This window comes from Carcharhinus amblyrhynchos, chromosome 18 (genome assembly GCF_965287045.1).
Source record: "Carcharhinus amblyrhynchos chromosome 18, sCarAmb.v2.hapA, whole genome shotgun sequence".
Taxonomy (NCBI): Eukaryota; Metazoa; Chordata; class Chondrichthyes; order Carcharhiniformes; family Carcharhinidae; genus Carcharhinus; species Carcharhinus amblyrhynchos.
The window spans coordinates 5,904,737-5,916,979 of NC_137341.1; the positions used below are offsets into that span (position 1 = coordinate 5,904,737).

A 12,243-nucleotide genomic window follows, 5' to 3' on the forward strand; every position below is an offset into this window, starting at 1 on the left:
ATAGTTCAGGTTAGAGGGTCATTAGATTGGTTCCACTGGTCGGCGCAACATCGAGGGCCGAAGGGCCTGTACTGTGCTGTAATGTTCTATGAACAGGCGCCTGAGTGTGACAACGAGGGGGCTTTCACAGTAACTTTATTGCAGTGTTAATGTAAGCCTATTTATGACACTAATTTTCAAAAAACTTTAAACGTTACAGAGCTGTACTGTCTGGAACTTTCACTGACTTTCACAGAAAGACGTGCTGGCCTCATTAAATTGACCCGAATGTCAGGGGATTAGCAGAGTAAATGTGTGGGTTGACAGGAAGAGGGCCTGGGTGGATTGTGGTCAGTGCCGACTCGCTGGGCCGAATGGCCTCCTGCGCTGTACGGATTCTATGATTCTCTCTGTGCCTGTTTGTCCCCGGTGTTTCTCTCTGCAGCTTGCTCCCTTTCTACCTCCCGGTTCTCTGCCAACCAGCAACCCCCCTCACCAACCACCTGCCAACTCCCCCCCCAGGTCCCACCTGACTGGCCCTGGTGACGAGCTGGGACCATCGATGAGTCTCCCAGCTGGTTGCAGTTCCGGCAGTGACCACTGCAGCCGCTGGCGCTGCTGAGATTGGAGGAGGTTTGAGGGTCGCCATGCCTCCGACACGGAGAACCTTGCGACGCCGAGGGCCTCCCTCGCCATTTCTCCGGGCCGGACTCTCCGAAACAGCCAAGGACGGGATTCCTCCCAATTTCCAGCCTATCCTTGGGGCCGCCACCGCCCTGAGAAATCCCATGTGAGCAGTTGTGTTTTCCCGCCAGAACATTCAGACCTGCGTTTTGGGACTTTGACATCCTGTGGCAAATCATGTTACCCCCTTTATCTTTTATTCAAATGCTGTGAAGCAGAAGCAAGCAATGCTGTTCATCACTGAAGTCACACTCTGCTCCAAATGAGATTAATTTGAAATGAAATGGGAATTTAGAGTGCAGTTGAGCAGAGATTGAAACTAGAGGCCCTACAGGCCTGTTCTGTCATTCATTTTGATCTTGGCTAATCATCAAATTCAATATCCTGATTCTTCCCCTTCCACCACCACCGCCCCCCCCCCCACCCAATATCATAGAAATCAAAGAATCCTACAGTGCAGAAAGAGACCCTTCGGCCCATCGAGTCTGCACCGAACACAATCCCGCCCAGGTCCTACCCCCATATCCCAACATATTATACCCACTCATCCACGCATGCCTGGACACTAAGGGGCAATTTCTTAGCACGGCCAATCAACCTAACCCGCACATCTTTGGACTGTGGGAGGAAACCCGAGTACCCGGAGGAAACCCACTCAGACACGAGGAGAATGTGCAAACTCCACACAGACAGTGACCCGAGCCAGGAATCAAACCCTTGATCCCTTGAGTCCCAAGAGCTGTATCTAATTTCTTCTTGAAATCGCACAACGTTTTGGTCTGGCTACTTTCTGTGGTAGTGAATTCCACACGTTCACGACTCCCCAGGTGAATAAATTCCTCCTCGCTTCAGTTCTATAAGATTTATCCCCTGTCCTCAAACTATGATTCCTAGTTCTGGGCTGTCCCACCATTGGGAGCCTTCTTTCTGAATCTACCCTGTCCAACCCTGTTAGGGTTTTAGGAATCCATAGAATCCTACAGTCCAGATGGGAGGCCATTCGGTCCATCGAGCTTGCACCGACAACAATCCCACCCAAACCCTATCCCCGTAACCCCACATATTTAACCTGCTAATCCTGACACTAAGGGGCAATTTAGCACGGCCAATGCACCTACCCCGCACGTTTTTGGAGTGTGGGAGGAAACCGGGGCACTCGGAGGAAACCCACGCAGACACGGGGAGAATGTGCAAACTCCACACAGACTGGAATTGAACCCGGGTCCCTGCCGCTGTGAGGCAGCAGTGCTAACCACCATGCCTCCCTAAATGACTGCGGGGGTGTGGGATGGAGAATGTCCAGCATTGCTGATGAAAATCTCAGCTCGTTCTCCAAGATTTTCCAACACAAAATGACCACTCTGGAAATGGGGGTGACTGTAAATGCCAGTGTTAATGATGGAGTGTCGGGAAATTGTAGGTTCCACGCTGTGGGGTCAGTTGTTTCGTGTCTGTGAAACGTTAACGTCCTCTTTGTTTACAGTTTTATTTCAACCACAGAACTGGTGAGACCCAAAGGACAAAGCGAACCACAAATTGGAGCTCTGGTTTAACGAGTCGATTCAATGAAAGTGTTCTTCGTGTTTCTTTGCCAGGCCTCGACTTTCGGGTACATTTCGGAGAGCTCGTTCAGAAGCCACAGTGAGGTGGTCTCCCTTTGGAACCTGCCGGTTAAAAACAAAATCATTGTGGAAAGCAAAGAGAAAGTGAAATCTGCCTGGTTTTGGCTGAAGCATCAGAAGAAGGAGTTGAATCTCACCGCCAGCTACACAGAGAGGGAGCAGGTGAGATTTCAGACTGTGTGAGTGAGAGGAGGACTGGACGGTGCAACTCATGACCCACTTGTGAGATATTTCTTCACATCCAACACATTAAATTCATGTGGTTTCTACTCTGCTTGGAAGCCTGTTTTCAATGTTGAATAGTGTCTGAATCATAGAACCCTTACAGTGCAGAAAGAGGCCATTCGGTCCATCGAGTCTCTGACAGAGCGACTCACCCAGGCCTCCTCCCCTGCCCTAGCCCCATAACCCTATTCATTTTACATGGCCAGTGCCCCCAACCTACACATCTTGGGACATGAAGGGACAATTTAGCATGGCCCTAGTCACCACACCCTGGCACCTGTTCAGGTACATGGAAGGAGAACTTAGCACGGCCAATGCACCCAACCAGCACGTCTTTCGGACTGTGGGAGGAAACCCACGCAGACACGGGGAGAATGTGCAAACTCCACACAGACAACATCTGCAATATTTGCTTATTTTCTTCATTAAGTTAAATATTCCATTTTAGAATCATAGGATCCTTAAGTGCAGAAGGAGGCCATTTGGCCCATCGTGTCTGCACTGACCACAATCCCACCCAGCCCGATTCCTATATTTACCCTGCTAATCCCCTGACAAATTAGCATCTTTGGACTGTGGGGGAAGACCACACAGACGTCAGGAGCATGTGCAAACTCCACACAGACAGTGAGCCGAGGCTGGAATTGAACCCGGGCCTCTGGCACTGTGAGGCAGCAGTGCTAACCACTGGGCCATCGTGTGGTCCCGTCTGATTAAAGGACAACTCCTGATAAAGGTTAGCAAGCTACGTTTCACCAGTTAAAGCTAGTCGTGTGTAATACAAGTGTTTGGACTATCTGTTTCTGTATCATCTACTTGTTTGCCCCTGTATAAGGTCACTTCTCAAAATTGTATTTCATAAAACACAGATAAAAGTCGCCAAAGGTTTCTTTTTCAGAGAGAGAGCTGAGGGGTAGTGATTTAACCTGAGGATTAACAGCCCCTCAGGTTAAATGACGAATGGTAGATGGAGTTTAATTTAGACAAATACGAGCTGATGCATTTTGGTAGATTGAACCAGGGCAGGACTGACTCAGTTAATGGTAGGGCATTGAGGAGAGTTACAGAACAAAGAGATCTAGGGGTACAGGTTCATAGCTCCTTGAATGTGGAGTCATAGGTGGGCACTGTGGTGAAGAAGGCATTTGGCATGCTTGGTTTCGTCGGTCAGAACATTGAATACAGGAGTTGGAATGTCTTGTTGAAGTTGGACAAGGCATTGGTAAGGCCACACTTGAAATATTGTGTACAATTCTGATCACCCTATTACAGAAAGGATATGATTAAACTAGAAAGAGTGCCGAAAAGACTTACTGGGGTGCTACTAGGACTTGATGGATTGAGTTAGAAGGAGAGGCTGGCTAGACTGGGCCTTTTTTCTCTGGAGCGTAGAAGGCTGAGGGGTGATCTTATTGAGGTCTATAAAATAATGAGGGGCAGAGATCAGCTAGAGAGTCAATATCATTTCCCAAAGGTAGGCGAGTCAAAAACTAGAGGGCATAGGTTTAAGATGAGAGGGGAGAGATACAAAAGTGTACAGAGGGGCAATTTTTACACACAGAGGGTGGTGAATGTGTGGAACAAGCTGCCAGAGGTCGTAGTCGGTACAATTTTGTGTTTTAAAAAGCGCTGAGACAGTTACATGGGTACGATAGGTATAGAGGGATATGGGCCAAGTGCGGTCAATTGGGACTATTTCAGGGGTTTAAAAAATGGCTGGCGTGGACAGGTTGGGCCAAAGGGCCTATTTCCATGCTATCAACCTGTATGTCTACAACTCTAAGACTAGTCTTCAGATGAAGGGCAAAGTTGAGAAGGTGGGGCCTTCATGAATAACTTCAGCCGGTATGGGAATTGAACAGGCGCTGTTGGCATTGTTCCCCTTCATGAACCAGCCGTCCAGCCAGCTGAGCTAAATCGTGACCAAGGTCAATGCGTCTTTGTGTGATCCGTTTCTGCCCGCTATGATTCCTGTGGTCAGTGGGATCGGAACAGTCCACCCTCAATCTGAACCAAAAGGCTGAGACACAATGCCAATCTCACATCTCAAAGTAACTGAACTTGGCACATCTGCGATACCTGGTGAGGAAATACATTAAGAAGTCTCGCCACACCAGGTTAAAGTCCAACAGGTTTATTTGGTAGTAAACACCACTAGCTTTCGGGGTTTGCCCCTTCGTCAGGTGAGTGGGAGCTCACTACTCACCTGACGAAGGAACAACGTCCCAAAAGCTAGTGGCATTTAAGAACGTAAGAAATAGGAGCAGGAGTCGGCCATCTAGCCCTTCGAGCCTGCCCCGCCGTTCAATAAGATCATGGCTGATCTGAACTGGATCCGTTCCACTTTCCCGCTTTCTCCCCATAACCCTTAATTCCCCTGTCTATCAGAAACCTATCTACCCGTGACTTAAATATATTTAGCGAGGCAGCCTCCACCACTTCAACGGGCAGAGAATTCCAGAGATTCACCACCCTTTGAATGAAGAAGTTCCTCCTCAACTCCGTTCTAAACTACCCCCCCCGCCTTATCTTGAGGCTGTGCCCCCTAGTCCTGGTGTCCTTTCTGAGCAGGAAGAATCTCTCTACCTCTACCCTATCCATCCCTTTCATTATCTTATACGTCTCTATAAGATCCCCCCTCATCCTTCTAAACTCCAATGAGTACAGACCCAGTCTATTTAGTCTCTCTTCGTAGTCCAACCCCCTCATCTCCAGTATCAGCCGAGTGAACCTCCTCTGCACTCCCTCCAAGGCCAAAATATCCTTGCGCAGGTGCGGCGACCAAAACTGCACACAGTACTCCAGCTGCGGCCTCACCAGTGCCCTGTACAGTTGCAGCAAGACCTCCCTACTTTTATATTCAATCCCCCTCGCAATAAAGGCCACTTCAGATCAGCCATGATCTTATTGAATGGCGGGGCAGGCTCGAAGGGCTCAATGGCCGACTCCTGCTCCTATTTCTTATGTTCTGATGTTCTTAAACACCACTAGCTTTTGGAACGTTGTTCCTTCATCAGGTGGGTGGTAAGTTCCCACCCACCTGACCAAGCAGCAAACCCCGAAAGCTAGTGGTGTTTACTACCAAATACGCCTTCCTGATCACCTGCTGCACCTGTCGGCTGGGTTTTTGCGACTCATGCACAAGGACCCCCAGGTCCCTCTGCACCGTAGCGTGCTGCAGCTTTTCGCCCTTTAAATAGTAATCCCTCCTACTATTATTCCCGCCAAAGTGGATAACCTCACACTTGCTAACATTGTACTCCATCTGCCAGGTCCTCGCCCACTCGCTCAGCCTGCCCAGATCCCTCTGCAGACTTTCCGCACCCTCCGCACAATTTGCTTTTCCACTCACCTTCGTGTCATCAGCAAATTTCGTCACCCTACACTCAGCCCCCTCCTCCACTTCATCTATATAAATGGTAAATAGCTGAGGCCCCAGCACCGATCCCTGGGGCACTCCACTAGTCACCAACCGCCAATCAGAATAGCACCCATTGATACCAACTCTCTGCCTCCTATTATACAACCAATCCTCTATCCACGCTAACACCTTACCCCCAACTCCGTGCATCCTAACCTTCTGAAGCAACCTTTTGTGAGGCACCTTACCAAAACGCCTTTTGAAAATCGAGAAACGCCACACCCATCGGCTCCTCTCTGTCGACCGCACTCGTCACATCCTCATAGAATTCCAATAAATTCGTCAAACATGACTTCCCCTTAACGAATCCGTGCTGTGCCTGCTCTATCAAACCATTCCTTTCCGGGTGCCTCGCTATTTCTTCTTTGATGACGGATTCAAGCATTTTTCCAACAACAGACGTTAAACTAACCGGCCTATAATTCCCTGCCTTTTGCCTACTACCTTTTTTAAACAGCGGCGTAACATTAGCCATTTTCCAATCTTCCAGCACTTCCCCAGAATCCAGCAAAGTTTGGTAAGTAATCACTAAGGCATCTACTATCACCTCTGCCATTTCCTTCAGAACCCTGGGATGCATTCCATCCGGTCCTGGGGACTTGTCCACCATCAGTCCCACTAGTCGATCAAGCACTACCTCTCTAGTGACAGTAATCGCGTTCAGGCCCTCAACTCCTACCATCCTTCTATCTTTAATACCCGGCAAACTACTGGCGTCCTCCTCCATGAAGACCGAGGCAAAATACTTATTTAAGGCCTCAGCCATTTCCTCATCTCCCACCAATAAATCCCCCCTCTCATCCTCTAAGGGTCCAATATTCACTCTTGGTTTGCTACCAAATAAACCTGTTGGACTTGAACCTGGTGTTGTGAGACTTCTTATTGTGTTTACCCCAGTCCAACACCAACATCTCCACATGAGGAAATACCAGATTTTAGTGACCATCCCAGACCATTCACTCCCATGCCTCAGAAACTACAGGAGTGAATGTTAAAGAGCAGAAATTGCTTGCCCAAAAAAAAGCCTTCCATCAACTATTTTTGATGGCTATCATGCTTTGAATGCATTTTCCTAACAGTCGTTAAAATTTGAGATGTAAAACTTAATGGAAATGCAATGCTTAAATCCAGGAGGGCTGGAGTCGTTTAGTCTTCGTTCAAGCCAGTTTCAGCCTAGCTGTTGGCTCTTCTGGCATCCCGATAAACCCGTTCTCGGCTGGGTGAAGCCAGATGTGTGCCACATTGAACAGAGAAACATCCACTGAAGTGGTTTCCTGTGTGTCAAAGATAGGATCAAAGGGAGAATGTCTTGGGGCTTTGGCAGAGTCGCTGAGGTTTGGCGGGTTGTCGATACGTAGCAGGCGAGCTGTACATCCCTCGTTCCGGGGGAACCGCTATTTATCGCGGAGTCTGACAATTTGCCGTTAACTTACAGCCGAAGAGGAAAAGAAGTCTCGCGGCGGTCGCCCGGTGGACGGACAATAAGAGTCCACCTTTGATAGTGCAGCTGATTGGACAGATCGAGGAATTGAAGAGGGAAAGGATGTTGTTCCAGAACCGTGCGTTAATTCAGTTTAGGTGAGAAAGTGCTGTAACCCGATCGGAATACGTCCCTCAGTATCACTTTCACATTGACCCCGCTGGAGCTGTGTTGGGAAAAGATTCTGAAAAGTGATTCTTTTGGATACGAGCGTGCGTCGTTAATGCCCATTAAACGATTGTTGAATAATGTGTGAACAACCAGACTCCAAATATTTCTTTCGATTCTTCCACGGGACCTGGTGTCGCTGGCTGGGCCGGCATGTATTGCCCATCCCTTAATTGCCCCTGAACTGAGTGGTTTGCTCAGGGCGTTTCAGAGCGCCTTTTTTAAAGAGTCATTTGCCGGGATTTTCCACCGCGCCCGCCCCAAATCCGGAACATCCCTCCCGCGGTCGACGCACCTTCAGAGGGCTCTGCCGAAATTTTATTGCCTCGCCCCACCCGAGGCTCGTAAGATCCCGCCCGAGGCCAAAGGAAAATGCCATCCTGCGAGCCACTCCTGCCCCAATTACAGGGCAGGCATGCCGGTGAAATTCCAGTATTTGAGTTGCTTTGTAGGAAGTCAGATTTGTCCTTAAGCTGGTAAATTCCAGCCCTAACTTTCCACGCTGAGTTTAGTGCACATTACTGCACAAATGCAGCCATTTATTAAAACTCCCTGGGAGTTGGAATGTGAACACTATTTTTTACGAGGATAATGGCAAGTTGTTCATCAGTTTGTGGTAATGGACAATCCCTTCCTCAGCACAAATTGTTGTTCGGTTTACATCTTAATTCCAGCATGATCGTCACACTCATTATCCTTCCAATATTCATTCCATTCTCTTATCTCTGATCTCATGTGTGTGTTTCGTTTTGTAGACACCCTTTTAAGCTGCCAGTACCACAGAGCACACTTCTTCAGGAGACGTTCACTGTTGACAAGAGGAAGAAGCATTATGTTTTGGAAGTAAAAGCTTTGGTGAATGACAAAGATGAAACCGTTCACACACTCGTCCTTGGATATCAGCCCGAGAAACCATACGTAAGAAATAAAAGTCCACCTCAACAGCTGAGCACCTGGACTGAGATTTCTCACCCCGCTCACCTTTGCCTAGAATGCCCAAGAAACTAATTTGTTTTATTTTTGCTTCGCGAGTGCTGTATTGCTTCAACAAGTAACAATCTCTGTGAGGAAATGTGAAGAGTCTTTGACTTCTTTGGATTTTTTTTCCAAGCGGACTCAGGATGAGCTCAGGCAGAGTTTGCTGCTATTGGCGACTCGGGGGTTGGATGTGGTTGAAAGATTTTCTTATTCTCACTGTTGCGCGAAGAGCAGCGCAGGAACAGGTCCACCAAGCCAACGCCAAACCTTTCTAAACTAAAGACCTTTTGCCTCTACATGGCCCGTATCCCCCTCCTCCCTGCCTACTCATATATCTGTCAAAGATACCTCTTAAACATTGCTAAAGTGTTCTATCATCTCCTCTGGCCGCGCACTTACCAGTCTCTGTGTAAAAGACTTGCCCCTCACATTTTCTTTCAACTTCCCCCTTTTACCTTAAACCTACAAAGCCTAATAATTGTCATTTCTACCCTAGGAAAAAAGACTCCCAACTATCCATGCCTCTCATAATTTTGTACCCTGCTGCCCCTTCTATTGCGATGGAATGGATTCCTATTATCTGACAAAAGGTCACGAATGAAGCCCAGTCCCTCACACAAACCCAGCATCCCATCCATTGACTCTGTCTCCACTTCCTGCTGCCTCGGAAAAGCAGCCGGCGTAATTCAGGACCCCACGCATCCCGGACATTCTCTCTTCCACCTTCTTCCGTCAGGAAAAAGTTACAAATGCCTGAGGTCACGTACCAACCAACTCAAGAACAGCTTCTTCCCTTAGACTTTTCAGTGGATCTACCTCACACTAAGTTGTTCTTTCTCTACACCCTAGCTATGACTGTCACACTATATTCTGCACTCTCCCTTTCCATCTCTATGTACAATGTGCTTTGTCAGTATCGTGTGCAAGAAACAATACTTTTCACTGTATACCAATACATGTGACAATAATAAATCAAATCTTAATAATTCCAACTCGCTCATGACTTTCACCTCTAACTTCAGGACATACACGTTTTTAGAAATTGAATTTGACAGCCCCTCCCAGCAATGGGATCTTCCAGTCCCACCGAGTCAATGGAGTTTTGAACAACTCACGGCATTTTTTCGCAACCAGGCTGCAAAATTCTACCTCTTGGGTTACTTTTTTATTGTTCGCAGTTGTTTTATTGGTTAGTTTTTTTTATTGATTATACAATCAGCAACTTAATATTCAGAAGGAGGCCACATGGGCACAGTGGATAGCGCCACTACCACTGGACCAGAAGCTCCAGGTTTGCATCCAGTACCAAGACTTGTCCATGGAAGGAGAATTCATTGTAGATCAATGGGCTAATTATCAGCTCAGGAATCCTTCCACCATTCCCCAAAGGGGAAAAAAGCCAATATTTGGGTATGAAGATACACTGACAACAATATTTAGAGTACAAGACAGTTCCTTCTCTTCGTATTCTTCATTAATATTCAACACAGTATTTCCCATCTTTTCTTTCAGATCTGTGTCGCGTTAGCACACCCTTATAATGGTGAAGTTATTCCAAAGAACATGGAGGTCTGCTTCAGAACAAGGACAGACCACACTGTGAGTACAGCTCAGGCGCTCTGAGGTGGAACATAAAGACAGGAGTTCCTTCAGATCCTCAAGCTATTCAAATCTAGAATGATTCACTTTGTTGGTCTGCCTTATATCCATGTCCTCTCACACGCCTACCCAGCAAATACCTCAGACCTGAAAGCTCGAATTGTCCAAGCAGCCACAATCCATTTGAGGACAGGGTATCAGATTCCCTCTAAGCTTTGTGTCATTGGTTGCTTCCAGGGGTTAGTTTATTTAAATATAAAATCCCGACAGTGCAGAAGAAGGCCATTCGGACGATTGACTCTCCAAAAGAACATTCCACCCAGATCCTCTGCCCTATCCCCATAACCGTACCCATTTTATCATGCCCAATCCGCCTAACTGCGCATGTTTGGACTGTGGGAAAAACCAGAGCACCCAGAGTAAACCCACGCAGACACGGGGAGAATGTGCAGACTCCACCCAGACAATGACCCAAGCCAGGAATTCAACCCAGGTCCCTGCTGGAGGCAGCAGTGCTGACCACTGCGACACTGCTATACTAGGGTTATTATGCTCCAGTGGGCTTGGGCACAGAGGCATGCTTGTTCCCAAGCTCCATCCTGTCCTCCAGGCCACATTCCTGGAGGCACGATAGAGCAATGGTGGCGTGACCCACCTGCAAGCAAAGGGAAACCAATTAACTTTGTTAATGGCCTGTTAAGGCCAAGAGTGAGAGGCAGACTTCAATTATCCAGATGGCTAGACCAGCATTTATTGTCCTTCCCTAATTGCCCCTGAGAAGGTGGTGGTGAGCTGCCGCCTTGAACTCTGCAGTCCATGTAGTGTAGGAACGCCCACTGTGCTGTTAGGGAAGGTGTTCCAGGATTTTGACCCAGCGACAGTGAAGGGACAGCAATATATTCCCAAGTCAGGGTGGTGAGTGACTTGAAGGCCAACTTCCAAGTTTCCAGCTATCTGCTGCTCCTGTCCTTCTTGATGGTAGTGGCTGTGGGTTTGGAAAATTCTGTCAAAGGAACCTTGGTGAATTAGCGCAGTAGATGGCACGCACTGCTGTCACCGTGCATCGGTGGTGGAGCGGTTGAATCTTTAAGTTGGGGGAACAGGCACTGATTAAGTAGATTGCTTTGTCCTGGATGAAGATACGAAAATTGGAGGTGTAGTGGACAGTCAGGAAGGTTTTCAAAGTTTGCAGGAGGATTTGGACCAGCTGGAGAAATGGGCTGAAAAATGCCAGATGGAGTTTAATGCCGACAAGTGTGAGGTATTACACTTTGGAAGGATAAAACAAGGTAGAACATACAAGGCAAATGGTAGGACACTGAAGAGTGTCGAAGAACAGAGAGATCTGGGAATACAGATACATAATTCCCTAAAAGTGGCATCACAGGTAGATAGGGTCGTAAAGAGTGCTTTTGGAACATTGGCCTTTATAAATCAAAGTATTGAGTACGAGAGTTGGAATGTTATGGCGAGGTTGTATAAGACATTGGTGAGGCCGAATTTAGAGTATTGTGCGTAGTTTTGGTCATCTAATTACAGGAAGGATATTAATAAGCTTGGAAGAGTGCAGAGAAGGTTTGTTGCCAGGACTTGAGAAGCTGAGTTGCAGAGAGAGGTTGAATAGGTTAGGACTTTATTCCCTGGAGTGTAGAAGAATGAGGGGAGATTTGATAGAGGTGTACAAAATTATGATGGGTAGAGATAGAATGAATGCAAGCAGGCTTTTTCCACTGAGGCGAGGGGAGAAAAAAAACCAGAGGACATGGGTTCAGGGTGAAGGGGGAAATGTTTAAAGGGAATAGTAGGGGGGGCTTCTTCGCACAGAGAGTGGTGGGAGTGTGGAATGAGCTGCCCGATGAAGTGGTCAATGCGGGGTCACTTTTAACATTTAAGAAAAACTTGGACAGATACGTGGATGAGAGGGGTGTGGAGGGATATGGTCCAGGTGCAGGTCAGTGGGACTAGGCAGACAAGAAGGGCCAAAAGGCCTGTTTCTGAGCTGTAATGTTGTATGGATGGTTTCTTGAGTGTTTGTTGGAGCAACACTCATCCAGGAAGTGGGACCTGACTTGTGCCTTGTCCATGAT

General features: G+C 47.6%; 1 protein-coding gene across 1 annotated transcript in view; it reads left to right on the plus strand.

Moving 5' to 3' along the window:
• The window catches only part of apoltp (apolipoprotein lipid transfer particle homolog), a 293,932-nt gene that overhangs the window by 147,176 nt on the left and 134,513 nt on the right, over positions 1-12,243 (plus strand). The window contains exons 25-28 of the mRNA XM_080207085.1: positions 2,259-2,447; positions 7,367-7,509; positions 8,335-8,497; positions 10,070-10,156. Coding sequence (XP_080063211.1) covers positions 2,259-2,447; positions 7,367-7,509; positions 8,335-8,497; positions 10,070-10,156 — 582 coding nt within the window. The remainder of the gene's footprint in view (positions 1-2,258; positions 2,448-7,366; positions 7,510-8,334; positions 8,498-10,069; positions 10,157-12,243) is intronic.